We start from the raw sequence: 25,684 nt of genomic DNA on the forward strand, positions 1-25,684 counted from the left end.
TGTGAAAAAAATCCTTTAAGTTTTAAACATTTCTAGATTATTTTATTTTCTTCAGCTCTTCCAGCTTGAGAAATGCTGAGCGTGCTCCCTTTTGGTTTTCTGTATCCAGGTCTTTGCATATGTCATCATAATACTTTACTTTGTCTTCTCAAGCCACCCTTTGAAATCTTCTGTTCCGCTCTTTTACTTCATCATTTTTTTTCCTAGCTACTTGACATTCAAGGGCAAGTTTCAGAGTCTCTTCTGACATTCATTTAGGTTTTTTCTTTCTCTCCTGTCTTTTTAATGACCTCTTGTTTTCTTCATGTATAATGTCCTTGCTGTCATTCTACAACTCATCTGGTCTTTGGTCATTAGTGTTCAACATGTCAAATCTATTCTTGAGATGGTCTCTAAACTCAGGTGGGATATACGGAAGGTCATACTTTGGTGAACAAATCTGTCTTGGAAGAAGTATAACCAGAATGCTCCTTGGAAGCAAGAATGGCGAGACTGCTTCTCACATACTCTGGACATGTCAGGAGGGATCAGTCCCTAGAAAAGGACATCATGTTTGGTAAAGTAGAGGGTCAGCGAAAAAGAGGAAGGCCCTCCATAAGATGGATTTACACTGCGGCTGCCACAATGGGCTCAAGCTTAGCAACAACTGTGAGAACTGCGCAGGACTGGGTGGTGTTTTGTTCTGTTGGACACAGGGTCACTACGAGTCGGAACCAACTTGACGGCTCCTTACAACAACAACGAGACTATTTTACATTAAAAAAATTTTTATCATCAAAACCAATGTTTGTTTTTTCTTCCATTAAGCCAAATAATTTAATTGTGATAAAAAAAAAAAGATAGGAAACCAAAATATAACAACTCTATTGTGGTAAGTTCTGTACATTCTTAGTTCAAAAGAATACTAATTTCTTGTGAAATTAATAATCACACTCATCTAATTTAAAAGACTGTACTGGCAAATAAAGATTTTACTACCTTTTAAAAGTTGTTTCTAGTCTATTTCATTTTAAATACCATCCAATATCCTTTAATAATATTAATATACTACCAAATTACTTTCTTTGTAGAACAAAGACAGGCACTTTAAAGCTTGTAAAATGGCTAATTCTTAATGTTGCCAAATTAAGTTAAGCAATTTAACACAATTACTAAATGTACCACTTCTTAAAAAATTATAGCAATTAAAGAAGCTGTTCCACTGTCTTTTATAATGTATATAAATAACATGGTCTAAGCTATTTGGGAAGACTGGCTTTTTTTTTTCGGAGAATTCGGTAGACATTCTTAAACTCACAGTCAAATTTAAGGTTTTGGTTTTTTTTTTTTTTTGGTCATCCAAATCAAACAAAAGCATTTGATATTATAAAACGCCACCTCCTATCCCTGATTGAGTTTATACTGTTAAAGTACTGTGCATTCTTATTTTGCTTTATAGCCACCATCAATCATCGGTGTTAAGGGTAGCACCCTCCATAGGCAAAACAACTTTGATCGGACTTGGGCAGCCTTTAGAATTGTCCACTGCCTACACAGGCCCGATATTATATTTGCTAATGAAAATCCAGGAGCCCTGGTGGTGCACTGGTTAAGAGATTGGCTGCTAATCAAAAGGTTGGCAGTTCAAATGCACCAGTCACTCCCTGGAAACTCTATGAGGGCAGTTCTACTCTGTTTTATAGGGTCGCTATCAGTCAGAATCAACTCAACAGCAATGGGCTTGGTTTTTGTTTTTTAATGAATATTCAACTATAAGTCTCCTAAACTTAGGGTTAGGAGATGATGGGTGACCTTGAACAACTACTTTCTCTCTAGGAAATGAGGAGATTGATGTAAATGATACTGGTATCGTCTAGCCTTAAACTGAATAAACAGATCATTAAAAAAAAAAAAATCACCTGAGTAAAGAGACTTACTGATACACTGTAATTAACCATTTCCAGTCTGTAGCTAGCTTTTTCATCAACAAATTAATTCACCATTATGGTTGTCCTTCAACAATATTCATCCTACATGTGCTCCCACCCTAATTCACTCATTCAGTTGATGACTATTGGCTATACCATGTACAAGGTTGAACTAGTATACCAGGAAGTAAGGATTCAGTAGTGAATAAAACAGACAGTCTCTGTCTCTTGAATTTTATAATCCAATAGAATCACAAACGTGTTTAATAATGATTTCAGTAATTCTAAGTGCTAAGATGCTGTGAGAACCTATAAATAGGGGGATCTGACCCAGTTAAGACTACAGAATGCTTCCCGTGATCTGAGCTCTATATTTATAGTATACTCACTGCCATCAAGTTGATTCCAACCCATAGCAACCCTATAAGACAGACTAGAACTGCCCCACAGGGTTTCCAAGGCTGTAAATCTTTACGGAAGCAGACTGCCACATCTTTCTCTCAAGGAGTGGCTGGTGGGTTTGAACCGCTGACCTTTCGGTTAGCAGCCGAGCATTTTAACCACTGTGCCAGCAGGGATCCTTATATTTATAGGATAAGTAGGCCTTAAGGAAAAAGGGGAGCTATTGCAATCCATCCACGAGAACAGCATGTGAGTACAAAAGTCCTATGGAGGAAGAAACAGGGTAGACATGAAAAGCTAAGAGAAAACTAATGTGCCTAAAATGAAGGGGAGCATACAACGCAGAATAAACTGAAGAGGAGGGTACCAGCTGGGTCTTATAGAGTCCTGCAGGCCACGTTAAGGTGTTCTGTTGAAGTCACAAAGGGTTAGAGGTAGGGGACTGATACGATTGGATTTGCATTTTATAAAAATTGCCTCGATTGCAATGCGAAGAATGACAGGAAGGTGGGCCAAAGTGGGTGTCAATTAGCAGCTTACAGTAGTTCAAGGCTGAGGAAATCGCATGTAAATCAGAGCACAGACTACAGCTGCATCGCCACAGATGGAGCGAAGGCGGGTACATTTTAGGACTTAGATAAAATAAATAGGTCTGGGTAATGGACTGAAATAGAGGGTATATTAGTTATCTATTGCTCTGTAAAAAATTACCCCAGAACTCAGCAGCTTAAAACAATAAACATTGATTATCTCATAATTTCTGTGGGTCAGAAATCCAGGCATCGCTTAGCTGGGTGCCTCTCACTCTGGGTCAGTCACAAGGCTGCAATCAAGGTGTCGGCCAGGGTATAGTCACCTCAAGGCTCTAAGAAAAAATTCCCTTCCAAACCCACCCACGTGGATGTTGGCAGTCCTCAGGCCTCACTGACTATGGGTCAGACATCAGTTCTTACCACCCAGCCTCGGCCTCGCCATAGGGCTACTCACAGCATAGCAGCCTGTTTCCCTCAGAGCTAGGGGAAGAAGGGGGAGAGAGAAGGAGATGCAGAGCATGAAGGAAGTCAGTCTTTCTGTAACCTTTTCTGAAACTGACATCTTAGCACTTCTGCCACACTGTATCCATTAGAAGTGAGTCACTAGATCCAGTCCACGCACAAGAGGAGAGTACAAAAAAAGGTGTGTGGGGGGGGGTCTCATTGGGGCCATATAGAGGCTGCCCAGCACACGAAGTGAGGGAGCAGGAGGCACTGTGGTACCAATCATTGCAACCAGGAAGGATGAAAAAGGCCCAGGTTTGCAGATCATAAATTTTGTTTTGAACATGCTGACTTTGATGTGCCTTTCATTCAATTAACAAATATGTATTTATAAAATACGTACTATGTGTTAGGCACTATTCTAAGAACTGAGGATACAATAGTGTACACAGAAAAGTCCTTGCCTTCATGGAACTCACCTTCTAATGGCTGAAGACAGATGATAAACATATAAATACCTAAAAAATCATATAATTTCAGATAGTGAAAAGGATAGAAAGAAAACAGAGCAACGTTGGGGTTTCACTTCAGCTATGGGGCCAAGAAAAGCTTTTCAGACATCCAAATAGGTTGTAGAAGCCTTAAGATTTCTCCTAGATTCCTCCTGTACACTCAGCATACTTTGTGCTTCTCTTATAGAATTTATCAAAAATTGTTTTGTAGAAGTCATCCTTTGTGGTAGGCCAAAAAATGCCCCTCTCCAAAGATACCCATGTCAAATCCTTGGAACTTGTGAATGTTACCTCATTTGAAAAAAAAAAAAAAAAAAGGTCTTTGCAGGTACGATTAAATTAAGGCTCTTGAGATGAGACTACTACCCTGGACTACCCAGGTGAGACCTAAGTGCTATCACGTGTCCTTATAAGGGACACACAGAGGCTAAGACACAAAAGAGGAGGAGGCAGTGTGCCCACAGAGGCAGAGACTGGAGTGATGCAGCCACAAGTCAAGGAATGCTCGCAGCCACCATAAGCTGGAAGAGGCAAAGAACAAATTCTCCCCTTGACAGAGTGCCCGGTTCAATAAATGTATGCAGTTTTTATTTTGAGCCAAAAACCTGGGCTTTTTAATGTGTGTATTATCTTAAGTAAGTACCTCCACTTCCTTGGGCCTTCTCAAACAGTGAAACGGGCTAGAAAACCTTCAACAAACCCAAGTTTGGGACCCTTCAAACCAGAAGCTGCGTGTGGGTTCCGTGATTACATGGCTGCCCTTGAGCAATCTACCAGTTATCAGTGGTTACAAGCAGAGCCCAAGCCGACGTGACAGGTTCTCTAGAAGAGTCCAGCCCCTGGGGTGGCGCTGAACGGCTAAGTTTAGCCTTTTTAGATGGCCCAGGTGACTACGTCAGCGGAGCGTAGGTCACAGGCTGGGAAGTCCATCTTTTCCCCCAGAGTCCCTCGGTTGCCTGGGCAACGCCTACGTCACCGCGTAGCTTCACGTGCGTGTCGGCGAGAACACCCCACACAGCGCAACGCGCCGGTGCCTCGCGAGAGCCAATGGGGCGGCTGGAACTGGCGTCGCCCCGCCCCCGAATCCGACCGGAAGAGGGCGGGGCCGGGCGGCGGCGGGAGCGGGCTGGCCTTTCCGGGGGCGGGGGGCTCGGGCGGTTGTCTAGGGCTCCGCGCCCGGCGCCGGGTCACGTAGGTTACGCACACAGTCGGGCCCCAGGGCCGGCTCCGATCGGCCCAGGCAGCTGCGCCCTCCGTAGAGCGGGGGACCCCGGAGGCGGGGGCTGCGATGGTGCGAGCCCGGGGTCGCCAGTGGAGCTGACAAGGGGCTGGAGGGCTGAGAAGAGCCTGACCGAGTGGCGGCCGACCACGAAGCCCGTCTCGGGCCGTCGGGCTCACGGTCCTCGCTGGAAGCCCTGACCTCTGTGCCCCCTAAGCCCCGGGCCCCCTGCGGAAATGTTCAAAAATGAGTACCAGGTAACCAACCCAAAATGGCTCTCCAGCCTGTCTGTCACTTTCTCCTCTGGGGTGAGGACAAATGAAAATCTGACACCTCACCCCCATAATACGGTCTTCTTTGGGGTGAGAAGGAATGAATGGATGAGTGGTCCTGTGAGGAATAAAAAGCAGCCAAGGCTAAGCCCTGCGACTTGGCTTTTGTTCGATCCCTAGCTCAGTGCCTCTCGAGATGTATGAGTTGCCCGCAGTTCTCGTTAAAATGCAGACATGAAGCCCTGCCCAGATCACCTGAATCAGATTCTTGAGGCTGTGACCCAGAAATAAGATGGTTAACAAGTGCCTCTGGTACTCAGTAGCGGTGCACGCTGGGTAGCTCAGCAGTTGAGTGAATGGATGGATGAATGAGTTAAACCATTAAAGAAAATAAGCACTCTTACTATGTGCTGTTTGCTTTTTCCCAAAACCGGGGGTCAGTGGTTCTCCAACACTTGGGTACCTCCTAGTAGTGTGTTTGAGAACTTGGGTACTTGTAAGAATGCAGATTCACCCCAGATCTACTAAATCAATTTCTGGAGATGAGGTCAGTTAATTTACCTTTTTAACAACTTCCCCCTCTCCCCCAGGTGTTTCCGATGCAGGTGGTCCAAGGATCACACTTGGAGAAACACTGCTTCAGGGGCAGTCAGCTTGAATATCTTGGGGTGTCTCAGTGCAGGGCCTGCTTTCCTCACCTTGGGACATCTCCCTTCCTAGACTTCCTTGACCCTGTCCCCTGCCCTCCGTTCCTCACCTCTACTTGAGGTTACGCTCTTTATTTACTGCTGTGTTTACAATTTGCCATCTCATCCTGGCAGTTAGGATGAACACCCCTGTACCCCAGCAGCCCTCCGCTGGCATCCACCTCTTGGTTGCGTCTACATTTTCACCTATACTGCCTGCCTATTGATTGATGCATGTCCTCAGAGTGCTCTTCAGTTCTCTTTTCTCTATCCCATTTTATGTCATTAATTTTGTTACAACAATTTTAGAGTTTGTTTCACTCAATACAGGTAAGGTACATTGTTACAAAAGTCACATGCAGACTGGGGGAAATTTGGAAAACAAAGGGAAGCAAAAAGAAGCAAGAGGGTGGGCTAAGGAGGGAGTTTGCCGTCTCATCAGGTATAAGGATTTTTCTCTTTTACAAAAATTGCCTCAGATTTAAAATTCATAGTGAAGTATGACTGACCTGGTAAGTTATAGTATTTCTATCTCACATGCTGTTTGCACGTAATACTACCTAAGGAAGAAGACATTAAGTGCCATGATGTCAAGTGATTGCTTGTTAAAACTCAGAAGCAAAATTATCTTTATATTACTGAGAAATTTAAAAGCTGGAAATTGTGTACAAAGACCAGACTGGTTTGCTCATGTGCTACTTATAATTCAAACAGGGCATAAAAGAGAACTATTTAGTCTTCATTTCAGATTCTCAATTTCTCACAATAAACGTTATACTCCTCAGAAATAATGGGCTTATTTAATTCCCCCTTTTTATAATTAAAGCTTATGGACATTCAGCAGTGTGTTTAGTTAGCATTTTTTTACGTAAGCATATACCTCCATGTTCTCAGGTTTGCAGTGTCTGTAGAACTGATTCTCTATTTTTCTTGTACAGATTTTATGGATTTCCAAATTAAATTGTATTAAATATATAAAGAGATCTTGTAGGAATGCTCAAAATAAGAATTGCCCCTCCAAAATTCCTCCCAAGCTTTTTTTTAGTGTAAATATAACTTTTTAAATTTATTAATAATTTTTTAAAATTTTCGTTGTTTTTGGCAAAAGCTTACAGTGCAAATTAGTTTTCTATTCAAAAATTTTATACACAAACTGTTTTGTGCCATTAGTTGCACCAAGCCTTTTTACTAACATATTTAACTTGTCTTTTTTTTTTTCAATAATCACCCCTGGCACTACTGAGCCCTTGCAGGGTGCCAAGCATTGTGCTTGATAATTTACATTTACTGTTCTCTGCAAGCCAACAACCTGTTTTACAGGTGAAGAATCACAGCATTAAGTAACTCCGAGGTCAGGTAGTTAATAAACGGCAAAGCCAGGATTGGAGCTTACGTCAGTATGACTAGAAGGTTTGTAGCTAGAGGTAATTGTCAGAACTTACTGACCTGGCTGGCAAATTGAGTTTAAACCCTTTAGACTGAGTTGAATAGACTCTTCCGTAAACATGATCTGTACGGTCAAGTAAATGACTCCCAAACATGAGAGATTTGTCACGTTCATATGGCATAAATCATTTAATGTTTATTATACTTGGAAAAAATTGCTTAAGCAGTTGATCCAAGGAGACCCAAATCAGAACAGCTGTAGCTCAGATACAATCAAGGGATAAAGGAGGGGTAATGATAGGGCTAATGTTTCCTCCAGATGTTCTTAGCTGACAGAATGCCTGGAACCCTGGTTATAGATCAGATTTCCTCCTCAGCATCGTCTTTCACTCTTAAGTATTTCCTTTCTGTTTTCTAGGGAGGTGCATTTGTTGAAATCTTTAGTGCTCAGGGAAAAAATCCTGGAGCAAAATGGAAGATCCTTGGCAGTCCGTCTGTGATATGGAAAGTAAGTGTTAGAAATCAAAACAAAAAACCCAAACCCATTGCCATTGAGTTGATTCCGACTCATAGTGACCCTATAGGACAGAGTAGAACTGCCCCATAGGGTTTCCAAGGAGCGGCTGGTAGATTCAAACTGCCAGTCTTTTGGTTAGCAACCGAATGTTTAATCACTGAGCAACCAGATATGAGAGCCACATAAACCCTGGGAAGAAAAGCGAGTGAAGATTATAGCAAAAAGGGCTTGATGCGTTTTGAGAACTGTTGTTCCTGTTGTTTTTCTCCAAAGGCCTCTCATGACATTGTTGGCTGTGGCTCTCCCGACATCAGCGCTCAGTTGCCGGAGACCTTGGCTCAGGGCTCGTAGCCCTTCTCAGTACCAAGTCCTGCTGAGGTTTTAGGGACACTGGTATCGACGGGGGAGATCTCTACAAGCCCCAGACTTCTGAATTTCTTAATTTCTTCATCTCTGATGACCTTTTTCACTCTACCTCAGCACCCATTCCCACTGTCACACCCTGGACCTTATCACCCCAAACTGCGTGGCCTCTGAAATTACTCAGATATTCACATGTCCCTCTCTGACCCCAGTCTTTGATTCTCAAGGTTGCTTGCTCACTTCCTCTCACTATGTAAAGGACTCGCTTACTGGGGCCTTTAGGCCACTGGCCATTCTGTCTTTCCTCTGCATTTAGTTTTCTTTATTTTCACTATCGTACTTTCTTTTCTCTCCAGCTCAGAAGCCATAGTCTGTTGTTTCAGTCACTTCCCAATCTGGACCTTGCATGTGCTTGTTCCGTGTCCTTTCATCATGCCTGCCCAGCATACCCAGCCTTTTCTGAATCTCCAGTTATCTGTCTTCTCTGTGCCTGTGTCTGGACTGCTCAGGACCTTTGAAGGAAATAGGTACAGTCTCTCAGACTGGTAATACTGTACAGTCAACTGAAATGGCGCGAAAGCTCTCCAATAATCCTATTGTGTTCCCTTAGTCTCCAAGATGGTTATTTCTCCATTTTCTTCAGGTTTTCAACCATTAACTCCCTGTCCTCCTTCCCAGCCTGTGCCCCCCCTCCCTCACTCTCCATAAGACCTCACTCCCTACTTTTAGAGGGAAAACAGAAGCCATCAGGTAGACATTGTCTCACCTAGAAGCCACCAGATTGGAAAACCTGTATCCATCCCCATCCGTTTCTCTTCTCCCTGGTGCAATCAAGAGAAGAACAGTTTCATGGGGACCTTTGTTTGCTGTATGGATAGTTTTAAAAAAAAAAAAAAAAATTTTTTTTTTTTTTTATTAATTGAGTGCTGACTATTTTGTACAGCATAGCTTCTAGTACTTTACATATATTACTTAATATGTATGGTAAGCATGAGAAATAGGTACTTTCATACCCATCTTTTAGATGAGAAAACTGAGGCCCAGAGAGGGTAAGCAACTTACCCAAGGTTACATAGCTTGAGTGAGAGGTAGACAGTGCTGTGAGGGTATAGAGCAGGGAGATCAGGAAGGGCTTCCCTGAGGAAGTGACGCTTGAGCTCTGAGAGCTGACTAGATACAGGGTGGGGCTGGTAGAAGAGTATTTGAGGCAAAGGACAAGAAGGCCTCTGGGGCCAGCATGGCGAGCGTGAGGCAGCGTGCACGGTAGGAAATGGAGAGGGTTCAGAGGATGCAGGGGTCACGGGCCATGCTGACGGTTGTGGTAAACTCCTGAAGATTTTAAGTATATGCCCAACTTGTACATAGATGGAATAACTAATATACTTGGGGCATGTATATTCATCTTAAACACGTTGAGGTGCTAGTGCAATGAATATAATATAAATTTATTTAAATATGGAGCCCTGGTGGCACAGTGGTTCAGAGCTTGGCTGTTAACCAAAAGGTCAGCAGTCCCAATCCACCAGCCGCTCCCTGGAAACTGTGGGGCAGTTCTGCGCTGTCCTCTGGGGTCTCTGTGAGTCAGAATCAACTCAGCAGCAATGAGTTTGGTTTGGTTTATTTAACTATTACTTAATTTACAGTAGCCATTTTTTATTAGTTAAAGTACATTTCTTAACATAAACAAAAAGTCCAACTATAATCCTGAAGAGTGGGGTGATCTGTGAAATATTTTAATGTGAAAAAGTATCTTTATGTTCAAAGATTGGGAATTTGCTCTAAGATAAAAAATAACCACTTACAGTAGCACTTTGAGGGAAATATAGATATAGGAGCATTTTCATTCGGAGAGTTTTTTTTTTCCTGTGTCTCCTACCTTAGTTTTTTAGGCAACTTCAACTATAATGTTTTCATTCACGTCGATTTTAAGTAAATTTTATAAATAGAATTTCAGAGTTAGAACACTGGTAAAATAAGGCAAGGATTAATTGTCTATGAGCCATGGCCTGAAACCAAGGGGCTTCCAGAATGGATACAGCATAGGTTAGATGGTTTCCTATACCTTAACGAGGTGATGGACAGCCCTATGCCGTTAAACAGGAATACATAGATTAATAAGAGAGAAAAGGTCATTAAACTTTGGAAGCTCTATATGAGTAACTCCCTGAAGCTGGAGAACTTACTGTTTGGAGGAAGGGTGTCTTTCTCAGAGGGGATTTGCTCAAGCAGCTTAGTGTGCATGTGTATCCTAATTCCCAGCCAGGCTTAGGATAAGAATACCATCAAGGCTGGAGCCTGAGTTTAAGAAATATCAACATGGGACTTTTTCCTGTGGGTTTGCAGTTGTGACTTTATAAATAAAATATGCTTCAATTATCACTGTTTTCATTTTTGTTCTATAGGAGTTTGATAAAGAAGTTAGAAGTTTTGTGTTTGTCCTGGAAGGCAGCAGCCAAACAAACAAAATCCAATTACCAAAGGAGAATAAGCAGATCCGTAAGTGTTTTAACATTGAAACTTAACGTTTGATGCTTAAAGTTACATTATTACAGATCATAAACAGGCGTATTTAGGTATAACTTTTACAAGCATACGTTGATGTAAAGTGATGTGATCTTTTTTTTTTTTAGAACTATGCCAAACACTATGCTAGGCTTTTTTTTTTTTTTTTTAAATAATGCTTTTGGTGAATGTTTACACAGCAAATTAAGTTCACATTTAACAATTTCTATACATATTATTCAGTGACATTGGCTACTTTTTTCACAATGTGTTAATATTTTCTTTATTTCCATTCTGGTTGTTTTGTTGCCATTAGTCTAGCTTCCCTGACCCCCCTTACCTTCTCATCTTTGCTTTAGGGTGAATGTTGACTGTTTGGTCTCATATAGATGATTTTTTTAAATTAAAGAGCTCAGTACTCACTAGCGGATTGTGTTCGTTTTTTGATCCAGTCTGCTGTTTAGCTGGAAGGAGACCTGTACTGTAGTTCAGTTCTAAGTTTAAAGGGTATCTCAGGGCAACAGTCTTCGGGTTCCTCTAGTCTCTACTGGTCTAGTACGTCTGGCATTGTTTAAGAACTGGAGTTTTGTTTTATACATGCTAGGCTTTTTTATGTATTCTGCCTCACTGTATATTAGAAATCTAGAAGTATTTTGAAGATTATTTAATAGCTATTAATTATAATAGTGATAGTATTTATTGAGAACTTAGTATGTGGCAGAGTCCCCCAGTGCTGCAACTGGTTAATGCTTTGGATTACTAACCGGAAGGCTGGAGCTTCCAGTCCCCCCAGAGATGGCTTGGGGATCCACTTCCGAAAAATCAGCCGTGGAAAATTCTGTGGAGCGTAGTTCTTCTCTGATGCACATGGGGTTGCCGTGAGTTGAAATCAACTGCATGCCATCTGGTTTCACTGTATGGCAAGGACTTTAGGCATTTTACATTTATTACTTCCTTTTCTCAGGTGCTCTTTTACAGATAAACAAACCGAGGTTGGTGCTTCGTCAAGAAATCAGGTTTTATAGCTAAGCTTTGAAATAAACTCAGGAATTCCTAAATTATAGGATATTAACTTGTGAGAAAAAATTTATGAAAAATACCATGCAAGGCGTTATTCAGTGACAGATTAACTCATAACTTTAGGAATATTAATATCTATTAGTTATAGAGATAAATATGTGATTTAGCAAAAAGCCAAAGAGCAAATTGCAATTCTTACTTATTCTGAACGTTGTTGTTATTGTTAAGTGCCGTCCAGTTGGTTCCGACTCATAGTGACCCTGTGCACAACAGAACAAAACACTGCCCAGTCCTGCGCCATCCTTACAATCGTTGTTATGCTCGAGCTCATTGTTGCAGCCACTGTGTCAGTCCACCTCGTTGAGGGTCTTCCTCTTTTCCTAACCCTGTACTCTGCCAAGCAGGATGTCCTTCTCAGGGACTGATGCCTCCTGACAACATGTCCAAAGTATGTAAGACACAGTCTTGCCATACTTGCCTCTAAGGAGCATTCTAGCTGCACTTCTTCCAAGACAGATTTGTTCATTCTTTTGGCAGTCCGTGGTATATTCAATATTCTTTGCCAACACCACAATTCAAAGGAGTCAACTCCTCGGTCTTCCTTATTTATCGTCCAGCTTTTGCATGCATAGGAGGCAGTTGAAAACACCATGTCTTGGGTCAGGTGCACCTTAGTCCTCAAGGTGACATCTTTGGTTTTTAACACTTTAAAGAGATCTCTTGCAGCTGATTTGCCCAATGCAGTGGGTCTTTTGATTTCTTGTCTGCTACTTCCATGGTGTTGATTGTGGATCCCAGTAAAATGAAATCCTTGACAACCTCGATCTTTTCTCCATTTATCATGATGTTGCTTATTGGTCCAGTTGTGAGATTTTTCTTTTCTTTATGTTGAGGTTTAATCCATACTGAAAGCTGTGGTCTTTGATCTTCATCAGTAAGTGCTTCAAGTACTCTTCACAGTCAGCATTTTAAGGCAGAAGGAACCCTGAGAGATCACCTAAATTTATGATCAAAGCCCAGTGATGATTCTGCTATGAGATAAGGTTTTGAGTAAACTGATGTGATTTAAGAAATATAATTTATCAAAATGATTAATCAGAGTTTCATCAGCCTTGTCCTGTGTTTTAAATACAGATTTCAGATGATTTAGGAAATAGAAGTAATCATTTCTCATTTACATTCATCTTTTATTTATTTTTTTCTTCATTTATTGAATACCTGCTATGTACCAGGCACTACGAATTGACCTGTTGTTCGTGCCTAATTTTTTAATATAATTCAATTTTCTAAACTTTCATAGGCTCAGTGCCTTTGTGTATCATTTCAAGCTACTACATTCATATTTTAGATTTCTAAGACATAAACCAAGCCATGGAAGTTATAGATGGAAGATGATTTAAAGTGTTTATCCAATGTTCCTTTCTAAACTTAAATTAGAATTAAAACCTCAAAGAGAAGAAATAATCATTGTTAAAAGAATTTTTGTTAGTTTACTACCATTTTTAAAGCATAGTTTCCTCATAGATCGTTTTTTTAAATAATTTTTTTTTTTTGCGTAAATTTGTACTTATAAGTGAAGGGAATCATTCTGAAACTTTTATTCTTTGTGTGGGAGGCATAGTCCATCTTTTTAAAGGATATTGACTTTGTGAGGTAGATATATTTGGTTTGTAAGAACGTGGCTATGTTGTAAGCCCCAAACCAATGTGAGTTCTTTTGTTCTTATTGTTGGACTTGTAAAGGCTGCCTGTACGGGAGTCTCTGGGTGGTGCACATGGTTAACAGTCTTGGCTGCTAATTGAAAGGCTGGAAGTTCAAGTCCACCCGGAGATGCTTCGTAAAAAAGGCCTGGTGACCTGCTTCCAAAAAAAAAAAAAAATCAGCCATTGAAAACCCTGTGGAGCACAGTTCTATTCTGACACGTGTGGGGTTGCCATGAGTCATAATGGGCTTGTCAGCAACTGGTACTTCCCTGTGATGCTGCCCTCCTTGTCTATGCCATGATCACGTTGCTGACAAAATCAAACCACTTCTGATAACCTTCCTTAGACCCATCTGAGAAAGAGTCCTCCTCTTCCAAAGGCCAAGTTATTAAAGACAAGCTCCACTTTACTACATACCTAAGTCTTTTTTTAGAAATAAGCCAAGTTTCATGTGTTATAATTGCTTTTTCCAATGGAAGGGTGATCATTGTCATTGGAAGAAATGGAAGAATCTTTTAATGTGTTTCTTGTACGATGCCCTGTAGTTAAAAATTATTCTGGCTTTTCTGTAACATATGGAGCACTGGAACAGATGAAACAGTTTATGAAGCCTGCCCTGCACTAATGCCTTTAAGATTAATTATTTGGAATTTTACATAGTGATTTTTACCTCTATAGAATGACTTTCTCTGTGAAAATGTTATGGTTAATTTTAAATTAAATGACATAGCCTGAATAGAGAATTGACTTTAATTAGCATTTCTAAATTAAGTTCAATTACCATTATGTATTCCTGTTTTAAGAGTAAACATCCACTTTATTTATGCAGACTTGACACTAGATATGTCAGTGGGTCCCCACCTCTATTTGGTACTTGTGAAGAAAATTGCATAGTGAAATTAAATATGTTTAACTTTACATTTTAAATATTTCTGAATTACCTTAAATTTTCAGAATCTCTAAAAATGTGAAAAACAAAACCTTCGCTCAGCACCTTATCATATAAAGAAAAGTGTTACATTGTGTACTTCCTGAGGGTAAGGATCTTACCTTTTCTACTTGGTACCTCAGACTTAGTTTCTGATACATAGTTGTGTGTTAAATTTGCCATGTTGAGAAACTTGAGTATATTTGTAGAATTTGGGTTGTAATTGCTAATTGCCTTGGTAATGAGACTCCAGCTAAATAAGTAAATCCAGCCACTCTTCACCCTGGAACATGTTATGTTGTAGAGTTGCCCGTAAGAGAAGCAGCCCTAACACATATAAACATCTCATTTGGAAGATCTCCAGGATTTCCTCTTTGGAACTCACGTTTGAAACCACTGTTTTCTCTGCCTACTGCATGTGAATCGAGTGGTATGTCTTCTGGGATCTGCATCCGTGAAGCTTTGTGTTGACCTCAAGTTAAGCTGGTCTGGAAGATGATGGGTCATTTTATGAGGTTCCCTCAGGGCCTCCCTGTCCCCACTGCAGTATTCTTTTTAAAAATAAGTCTCATCGTGACTCCCTCTGTTTAAAATCCTTCAGTGACTTTGACCCCCCTACCCCTTCCCACATGATAGTGTTCTGGCAAGGTCACCACTGAGCTCTGAATTCCGAAATCCAACAGCCATTTCTCAGCCCTCATCTTACTTGATACAGCAGCAGCATTTGAGAAAGTTAACACTCTTCTCTTAATATACTTTCTGCACTCAACTTCCAGAAGCTCCACACTCCTGGTTTTCTTCCTCACTCCCTGGTCTTCCACCTTAGTGTCCTTTGTTGGTTCTTTCTCTTCTCCCTAATCCAACTTAATGTTGCAGTGCTGTGGACTCAGCCCTCAGCTCTCTATCTACATTTCACTCCTTTGGTTACCCCTCGTCTCATGGTTTTCAGTGCCATCTCTGTCTGACTCCCAGATTTACATTTCTGGCTCAGACCTCTCTCCCAAACTCCAATCTTGTATATTCAACTCCTTACTTGACATTTCTACTTGGACAACTTAAATGCAATATATCCAAAACCCAACTCCTAGTCTTTATTCCTAAAATTTCCCCCCCTCCTCTCCTGTAGACTGCCCCATCTCAGTTGTTAGCAACTTCTCATTCCAGTTGCTTAGACTAAACCAAAACCCATTGCCATCAAGTTGATTCCGACTCATAGCACCTCTATGGGACAGAGTAGAACTGTTCAGTGGGGTTTCCAAGGCTGTAATCTTTACAGAAGTAGACTGCCACGTCTTTCTCCTGCAGAGCAGCTGGTGGGGTCAAACCACCGACCTTTCAGATGGCCAGGTGCTTTAGCCACTGTGCCACCAGGGCTCCTTTGCTCAGATCAGAAACTTTTGAATCACCATGATTTTTTTCCCCCAACTTCATTCAATCCATCAGGAAGATCTTGTTGACTCTGTCTTTCCAATAGAGTCTGACCACTTCCAGTCACTTCCCATGCTGGCCCAAGGCACCATTATCTAATGCTTAGATTACTTAAATAGTTTTCTGCTCACCCTCCCTGTTTCTGACCTTGCCTCCCTGAGTCTGCTTTCAACTTGGCAGCCAGAGTGATCCTTTTAATTAGTAAGGCAGATCATGTCACTCCTCTGTTGAAAGTGCTGCATCTCACTCAAAGTAAAAGCCAATTATCTGTAAGACCTTGCGGTGTCTGGTGCCCTGGTAACTCTTTGGCCTCATCTCCTTTTATTCTTTCCCTTGTTCACTCTGCTCCAGCCTCACAGGTCTCATTGCTATTTTCAGACATGGCCTGATGCCCTGTCACCCTAGCACATGTGCGCTGGTTGTGCCCTCTGACTGGAGCATTCTCCCAAATGGCTACCTGGATCATTCTCACCCTTTCTTCAAGCTTTTACTAAAATGTCACATTCACAGTGAGGCCCACCCAAACCTGTACTTTAGAACTACAGCCCACGTTTTATATCCTCTTCCTACTCTTGATCCCTTTTACCACATTCTACAATTCCCTGTACTACGTATCACCTTCTAACATGCTGTATATTTATTATGTATATTACGTGTATATGTGTATTTATTGTTTTTCTCACCATCAACAGAAACTAAACTGTGCCAGCGTGGAGAATTTAGTCTATTTTGTTCACATAGAACAGTGCCTGGCTCATAGTAGACATTCAATAAATGTTTGTAGAAAAATGAATGAATATATAAGTGGCATCCCATTGACTTTAGGATAAGACCTATATCCTTTGCTTGGCTTTCAAGGCCCTGCATGATTGGGTCCCTGGCTACTTTGCCAGACTCACCTGCTGCTGCTTTCCGCCTTCTATCTGTCCTTCCAGCCCTTTAGGCCTTGAAGCTCATCCAGTCTGCCATGTCCCTTTATCAAAAAATGGGAGTATTGCCTCTGCCTGGAATGTTTGTTCCTCTCTCCCTTCTCCATTCCCCTTGCCTAGTCAATTCCTGCTTATTCTTCCCAGCTGAGCTCCAGGATTATTTCCTCAAGAAAACCTTCATTCATCATCTCCATCACCCCAACGACCAGGGTTATATACTTGCGTAGTACCCTGACTGTCACCTTCGCGGAACTAGAATGTGAGTTCCAAGAGGGCCGAGACCGTGTCTGTCTTTACTGTAAGATGCCTTGTCACCTGAGCCTGGCATGTAGTAGGTGCTCAAAAAATCTTTGTTGAGTGACTTGCTTTAATTAAAACAACCCCATGAGATAAAGATCTAAATTATTAGCCCTATTTTACAGATGAAAAAGAAAGGGGCCCAGAGAGATTTTCTAATTTGCCCAAGGAGAATGGAATAGCCCATAATGAAGGCATAACTGCTTCTTGCTTTCTGTGCTGACTTGAGAGAGGTGCACTGTAGTGTATTGCCCGTGCCAGGGCTGTGATAGGAACTGTGGAGCAAGGTCAGTCAAGATTTACCAGGGCACTTGTAAAGGATGGCTGTACTGTGGTCTAGTCTCAACTCTTTGGACAACGTAACACTAGTAAATCTGATGGTAAAAAAACACATTTACCAGTTAAATGTGCTTTAAAATATTCAAAAGAGAAAAGGGCCTGACCTCTTAAAAAATAGGAGTAGTTTGTCTCTGCATAAAACTACAGAAATCTGCATATTTCAGTAAAAAGACTGAATTTTATGTACTTGATGGACATTTTTCAAATAACAGCTGTTCCACTTTCAGCATTACTTAGAGAAAGTGATTTTAAATGTAATGTAGACATGAAGAGTCAGTCTAAATTTAAAGGCTACTGGAAAAAATATTACTATAGCATTTGTTTAGCATTTCTGACACACAGGATCAGTCTGTGTCAAACGTTATTCAGGTACTTTTTCCTTTGTCCAGTCATCACCATATGGTATTGTCATACTTCTTTTAATCTTAGAAATGAAGCCTTTTGGAAACTAGGTCTTCTGTATTTGAGAAAGTTGAACTACAAAGCTTTCTTTTTTGAGGGCAGGGATCTTTCATATCTAAAAATGTTCATACAGAAATGCCTCATATGTGCAGCTCTTTATGTTTGCAGAGAACAGTGCTGATGCAGTGAGATTTGTCACAAATTAGGGAGTTTTTTTAAAGACTGGGATTTTATTTATCCTGATGCTCACTCAGCTGTATTTACAGAGGCCGTTGTGCAACGGAAAAAATATCATCAGGCCAATCGATGGAAGATGTGAGGCAGAGGTTGATTGATGATGGTGTTTTTAGTTGGCCTCGTTTTGGTATCTCACTTTGGTTTTGTAGTCCAGTACTCTGATGGGTTGTCTCACCACCTTTTCCCATAAATATGGTAGAATAAGATTCCTAGGGAGAATTCTCTAGGGTCAGGTCTTGTTATCCCCTATTTTTATTACTTTGTTTACACTACTGATGGCTCTATGGAGCAATTTATAAGCTTATTGCTTTTAAGTAAAATTTATCTCTGTATGCTTAGATTTAAGAAACATTAACAATTTTTTTATCAAGTATGTTGCTTAGAAACTAAAATTAGGCTAAAGCATAGGATCCGAAGTTGTTTAGTAATGGTGTGGGACAAGTTTACCACAGCAATTATGAACTAGAGGAAGCTCCGTGTATAGACTATTCAAAAATATATTACTACTTAAAAATATTTCAATTTGTTTAGTCTGCTAAATCAGAATAAATAGAAAATGGCAAGCTTTTTAGACCAGTTCCCTCCCTTGAGATCTTTTATCCACGTGTTGGCCTGCACTAGTAGATTTGTAGGAGACAGTCACAGATAAATCAAGACATCTCTATTTCTGCCCCCCAAATCCCACATCAGGAAAAAAGTTTCTAAAAGGCATGTTTTTGGAGGTGGTGATACTAAAACATCTGTTAAGAGCATCGTAATTGAGAGATCAAGCAAAGTTCAAAACCTAAGAGGAAAGGAATTAAGTGAATGGGTCTGGAGCGGGTCAGATAAAACCAGTGGATTTTGAAGCAGTTGTAGATAGACTTCAGCAATCAGAAGTGCCACACAGATTGTTTTTTCTCCAAGTATTTTTAAAAAGCAAATGAATCTGGTGAACAGGAATAAAAGTTATCAGTTCTTATTTAGTGAGCATTAAATTAACTAAACATGTGTTAAATTAACAGGCGCTGTAAGTGAAAATACACTCCCTCATCTGTGTCAGTGTGGACACGTTTAAAACCGTATGAATTAAATATGGCTCATGAAGCCTTCTGTTTTCATTGTCATAATTAGAATTGTTTTTCTTTACCTATTGTTTTTTATTAAGTTGTTCAGTACAGTTAAAACTGTCAGTGAATAAAACCAATGGCCACGTGGTCTTACGGTCTCCCTGATGGAAGCCTGTAGTGCAATTTTATATGTCTCTGTTGAATGCAGTTCTGAATGTGCATTCTCTTGTAACCTCATAAAAATAGTAAATAAAAATTACTGTTTTTTTAAATTTTCATAAAAATTTCATCAAGGCCACAGATGGAATTTTTAAAAGGCAAAATTTGTGATTGGAGTTTGATTCGATTTTCATCGGTTTTTTTGCTTTCACAGTGAGGTCGTAACTCACGGGTAGTTCTGTTGCAGTTCTGCATATAACCGAAATGCTAAAAGCTCCAGCTTGTTGATGGCCTGTGGTTACGTTTGTTTATGTGCACGTATATGTAGTTGGGACATATAAATATATATTTCCATCCCTTTCTTTCTAGTTGGACTGATCCAGAGATTTCTTGTGCTTCAGATTTATGTACCCCTGGGACAAGACTTCTCCGCTGAATTGCTGTAAGATACACAGAACTTGCTTGAATGTTTTATGTGTATTAGACATTTGATCAATTGGAGCAGTACCAACAGTCATTAATTGCAAGTGGCAGTTTTTGCATTAAAGAGCAGTGACTTATCAAGTCGACATGAAGTAATTAAACTAATTTAATCGTATTTCTTAGATATTAGTATGGTCTGACATTTCCCTAGGAGAAGAAAGCAAATTGGTCTGTTAAAGTGCATACCAAAGGATTATTTTGACAATGAACAGCCTATAATGTGAAGAAATAAATAATCCAGGAGTCTGAGATTTTGGTTGAAATGAAGGGCGATGTTACGTTTCACACAGTTATGCAAAACTGAGTTTGGTTTAAAATTGAAATACTTCATAATGGTATTTAGTTTAGATGTACTGGTCATTTCTATTTGCATATAGAAGACTTGGAATATATTTATGTTTTAAATGGTCTTACCTGTGAACAGATTGTCTAGCAAAAATGAGAATATACAACTCAGTTGAGCTGCCTGTTGTGTGATACTTTATAACTGAGAATGAAAATAACACTTGATTTGTTTGTAGACTCATACAGACTTGAATATTGTTTAAGATTCTATTTCATTAATAAATTTGTACAGTTTAAATAAAACATTACACATAAGATATGGTATTTTATCATTTTCCTTTGTAATTAATAGCTGTCCAAGGTCAAAATTTAGGCTTTTATTTTCCCTACTGAAATAGATGGCTTTTCCTATTAATGAAGATAATTTTGTACTAATTACACCGTTGAAAACTAAGAGAAAGTAAGAAACCCAGTGCCGTAGAGTCGGTTGAAGTAAGAGCTTTCTTAATAAAATCAGAATAACATAAAATTGCAGTTGTATGTTTTTCTGTTTATGTGAATTAGGATACGAATGATTTGTTCACAGCATATGTTATCTAAATATGAATTTTAGCTAAAAATGTACAATCTTGTTTTCTTGAGTGGTTAAGAATATATGAAACATTTTTACCTTTATTGTATTCAGCCTTAAACCTCAGTTAACTTCTTACTAAGGTTTCCTTTTATTGTCTGCTGTGGTCATCAAGATTCTTTAATATAGTTCTTACAGTAGTAAAACCATCTCATTATTTGACATCCTTATGTATCTCTTTCTGGTTCTGCAAAGAAAGCGGTTTCAAGATTCCAAAGATATTCTAAAAAAAAAAGATAAGGTACAGAGAATACCTTATAAAGCTTTATTTTCAGTGTAGGAAAGTGGTTTCCTACCGAACAGAAGAAGGCAAATTATGTTTTGTTTTCAAGCTTTTTAAGCTCCTGATTCAGAAACCCAGTTCAGTCCTGTTATTCTTCTGATCTGTCACTTACCTGTACTTGAGACTTTCAGGAACAGTGGTGGGGACCCTGGTAGTTAGTCTTTCGGACAAAGGTATGCAAGATACTTGGCCGAACCTTGGAACAGAATCTTTGCTAAAGAGCCCCCATTTTTAAGCAGACTGTCTGAAGCTTTGTTTGTGTCTCAAACGCTTAAGTTTATCATCCTAGCCTAGGCAATGTAGTCTTTTAAATGTTATGCTGAAGCTTTCCTTACTGAGAAATCAACGAGCGTCTTAGCTTTAACTTAGTCCTAGTAAGAGCAGCAGCTCCATCTTTGTTACCCTGTTATTAATGCTCTTGGCCTTTCTAAGGATGAAAAACATTGTCTGGAGTGTTGGAATTAATGATTTGATTTTGAATGTTGACTCTATCTGCAGGTTCCCCTGTTCTCATAGCCACTTGAACAAACATTTGGATTTTCCCAGTGGTTTTTAGTTTCATGGTTTTAGCAAAATAAGCCTTATGGACAAAAGTTTGAAGCTATTAAATAACATGGGAAAGACATTCTTCGTCCTGACCTTGTGGTTTTATCAGAATATAAGAAAATATCTTAACTCTGCATTTGAATTTGTTGTCAATAGATAATCAAAATATCTTGCTGTTTTGAGAAGTACTGACAGAGACCATGTTTTTAAAAAGTGGAAAAAGGAGTATAGATTCTTTAAGCACAGCTTTTTTTTTTTCCTTTTTCTTTTTTTGAATGAAAGGACCTTCTTTCAGCACCCTTACTGTTCTACTGTGTTTCCAGCAACATAGCTCTAGGCTATTTTAAATAATACATTTCTCTAACAAGCCTGGGAAGTCTTACAGCAGAAAGATATCCCCCTTCGAAATTCTTCCATTGTCAGGATGGGAGACGCGTTTTGTTTCACAAAGTTACATTTACACATCAAGAGGTTTCCCTAAGTAGAGCCTTGCCAGCTGGTTCATGAATTTATTAATCACTTCCTCAACATATACCTTGTACCTCCCATGCCCACTGGACCATTGTACTGTTCAGCAGGAGGCCAGGCGTCTGAGGGTCAGTAGATGCCTGAGAACCAGGAATAGCTTAGCTTGAGGCTTTGCTCATGGATTCGGTCCACAAGTTACTACCTTCCTGTTATCGTCATGCGGTGTGCTGCAAGGCGTGGGGCATAGGACGGTAAACCTTAAATCTGTGTGCTTCTCCCCAGCCTTACTGCCCGCCTTGTCTCAGCCACCAGCACGTTTCCCCTCATTTACCGTTAGAGCTTCTGAGTGGTTTTGCCAGCTTCCACTATGGACCTCTCCCAGTCTAGTCTCCACACTGCAGCCAGAGTGATCTAGTTTCTAAAAAACAACTGCATTTCCCATTGAACTGAGGATAAACCCCCAAATCCTTAACACTCCTGTGTGCTTTGTTTTCTCCCACCTCCCCCCTTCTCATCTCATACCACTCTGTCCTCATGACTTGTCAGCCACATGGCTCTTTCCCTTCCTCATATAACCAAACCCACCCACTGCCGTTGAGTCGATTCCGGCTCATAGCGACCCTATGACAGGTTAGCTTTTTTAGGGTCCTTTGCACAAGTGGGAGCCCTGGTGGCTCAGTGGTTAAGCCTCTGGCTGCAAACCAAAACCTCAGCAGTTCAAATCCACCAGCCGCTCCTTGGAGACCCTGTGGGGCAGTTCTCCTGTGTCCTGTAGGGTCGCTATGAGTCAGAATCAACTCGACAGCAATGGGTTTGGTTTGGATTTTTGCCTAGCTACTCCTACCCCACCTTCTCATCTCGTGTTAAGTAGCCCTCTTCAGCAAGGCCTTCTTTGATTTCCCGACCAAATTGGGTTCACTTCTTAAGCTCTTTCAGCACCCTGCTCTTTCCCTTCATTACAAGTGTAAGTTTATAATTACATATTTATTTGGATCATCTGCCTTTTTACTAGACTTTGAGCTTCATGAGGACAGGGACCCTGTCTGTTCTCTTCAGCAGGATACCCCAGCTCCTCACGTAATGCCTGGCACATAATAGGCTGTGAAATATGCATGAGTGGGTGGGAAGATGGGTGGACTAATGAATAAAGAATAGAACACAATCCCTGTCCTCACGTAGTTTACCCTGGGAGTGAAAGACAAGTTAAAAAGCAATCTAAGTGGTGTCTGGGGTCTTAAACGCTAGCAAGCAGCCATCTAAGATGCATCAATTGGTCTCAGCCCACCTGGATCAAAGGAGAATGAAGAACACCAAGGACACAAGGTGATTACGAGCCCAAGAGACAGAAAAGGCCACATGAACCCGGGGCTACGTCATCCTGAGACCAGAAGAACTAGGTGGTGCCTGGCTACAACCGATGACTGCCCTGATAGGGAACACAACAGAGAACCCCTGAGGGAGCAGGAGAGCAGTGGGATGCAGACCCCAAATTCTCTTAAGACCAGACTTAATGGTCTGACTGAGACTGGAAGGACCCTGGTGGTCGTGGCCCCCAGACCTTCTGTTGGTCCAGGACAGGAACCATTCCCTATGCCAACTCTTCAGACATGGATTGGACTGGACAGTGGGTTGGAGAGGGATGCTGGTGAGGAGTGGGCTTCTTGGATCGGGTGGATGCTTGGGACTGTGTGGGCGTCTCCTGCCTGGAAGGGAGATGGGAGGGTGGAGGGGGTTAGGGGCTAGCGGAATGGACATGAGGGGAGAGAGTAGAGGGAGAGAGCTGGCTGTCTCCTTTGGGGGGAGAGTAATTGGGAATGTGTAGCAAGGTGTATATGAGTTTTTGTGTGGGAGACTGACTTGATTTGTGGACTTAAAGCACAATAAAAATTATTTTTTTTTAAAAAAAGCAATCTAAACATAACTTGATGAGTGTTGAGACGCAGTAAGAGCGAGAACTGTGGGGACACATTAAGCATTGGGTAGAAGGTAGGGCATGGGCTTTGGAACCAGACAGATCTGGAGTCAAATTCTGCTTTACCTCTGTGGGCTTTGGGAAAATAACGTACTGGGGCCTCAGCTGCTTCAGCTTTGAAATGAGCGTGTTAGTGCCTAACTCAATGTTTAACTCACAGGTATGTCATAAAAATTATGTGATAAAATTAACATAAAGTAAAATAATGGCTAACATCCAGTAAATACTACCTACTGGGCATTGTCCTCAGCCCTTTAATTGTTTTCAGCTGGGTTAATCCTCACAACAAACCTATATGGCAGTCATAATTATTACCTCTGTTTACTTCTGAGGAAACTGAAGTCCAGAGAGGCGAAGGAATTTGCCAGAGGTTAAAGAGCTAGTAACTCTTCAAGCCCCAGAATTCCGGGTTCGGCCTGAATCTAAAACCTGTGCTCTGAACCACCATGTTCTGCTGCCTCAGAAGTTTTGTTATTTATCTCTCTGAGTACAGGCGCATATATCCAGACAGCAGGTATGAAGAGTTCATTGGGATCTCACAAAGATGAAAGGGCTAAGCTTTCTGCTGCTGCTTCAGGGGTATCTGCTACGTATAGTTTTATCATTAGTGTTCCATGAAGAAAAGGTCTCTTGCTCTGAGATGTTCCCTTTTCGAGGGACAAATGTCTGAGAATTACATGAAGAAGTTTACCCAAATCTTGGTTTTGTTTTAGTATTTCGCACCTCAAACATGATAATATGTTAGTTTCGCACCTCAAACGTGATAATATGTTAGACTTTTTTTTAGATGAAAGCTAAGAAACAGCATTCTATCTTTTTATTGATTCTTTATTTTGTTTCATGCCTCGGTGTTTTTTTTTTAGCATCTGAAGATTGTCCTTATTCAAAATCCTGCTCCTGCGGGTAGAGTGGCTGCAGAGCTCCGTAACCTGAGCAGCCCATGTACAGACACATGACATCAGCACAGGAATGAAGAGGGTGTTCACTGAGCTGACACATAGTATGTTTAGCAAGGAAGTAACAGAATGCTCTCATGTTTCTCTCTCTCATTGTGAACTCACAAAAAATGAGAACCCCCCCCTTGCTTTTTACAAATAAACCCTTCATTTTGACTTGCTTATTAGTATTAGCCACAGTACCCGTGTCTCACTGTTTGACTTGAAGTTAAATGATTTAATAAATGGCAGGTTTTAAAGACTTCTTCCATTCTGTGGTCTTCTCTGTGCTACATCACCACGCGGTGGGGAGCTAGCACGCCCCGTGTGCGGTTTGTAGGTGTTTCCGAGCCTGGGGGCGGACGTGGCACACAGAAGGAACACCGTGAACCCAAGCTCTTGAAAAAGAACCCATTGCGTCTTGAAATAGAAATCCACGTTTGCTATATTTGATTCTGCAGATCACATTGAATGATTTTAGAATTTCTTTTTTTTCCAAGAATCACGTTCATTTTACTGAATATTGTTGAGTTGCATTAATTCCTTTCTCCATCCTGATTTGGAAACCCTGGTGGCGCAGTGGTTAAGAGCTACTGCTGCTAACGAAAGTTAGCAGTTTGAATCCACCAGGTGCTCCTTGGAAACTCTATGGGGCCTCTCTATTCTGTCCTGTAGGGTCACTGTGAGTCGGAACTGACTCAGTGGTGGTTTGTTTGGGTGGGTGATCCTGATTTTGTCATTATCTCCGTGAATTCTGAGAGATGGTTTGTACTATTGTGCCTCTAGTGAAATGACATTGTTTTTCTTGTTCTCACTCAGCTCCGCCAGTGCTCTTTCAATATATGCG

The 25,684-nt window shown here is 40.8% G+C and overlaps 1 protein-coding gene across 9 annotated transcripts in view; it reads left to right on the top strand.

The window, feature by feature from the left end:
- The first annotated feature begins 4,949 nt into the window (after positions 1–4,949).
- Positions 4,950–25,684, top strand: part of CFAP20DC (CFAP20 domain containing) — a 269,680-nt gene continuing 248,945 nt past the window's right edge. For 7 of the 9 annotated variants that reach the window (XM_023547569.2, XM_023547566.2, XM_023547564.2 and 4 more), the window contains exons 1-4: positions 4,950–5,274; positions 7,780–7,869; positions 10,644–10,737; positions 19,604–19,676. In XM_023547569.2, the coding sequence (XP_023403337.1) occupies positions 5,254–5,274; positions 7,780–7,869; positions 10,644–10,737; positions 19,604–19,676 (278 nt within the window). In that variant the 5' untranslated portion in view covers positions 4,950–5,253. Of the gene's footprint in view, positions 5,275–7,779; positions 7,870–10,643; positions 10,738–19,603; positions 19,677–25,684 lie in introns of those variants that run through there. The other 2 variants (XM_023547565.2, XM_064274293.1) reach the window with 2 other exon arrangements.

Source organism: Loxodonta africana, chromosome 22 (assembly GCF_030014295.1).
Source record: "Loxodonta africana isolate mLoxAfr1 chromosome 22, mLoxAfr1.hap2, whole genome shotgun sequence".
Taxonomy (NCBI): Eukaryota; Metazoa; Chordata; class Mammalia; order Proboscidea; family Elephantidae; genus Loxodonta; species Loxodonta africana.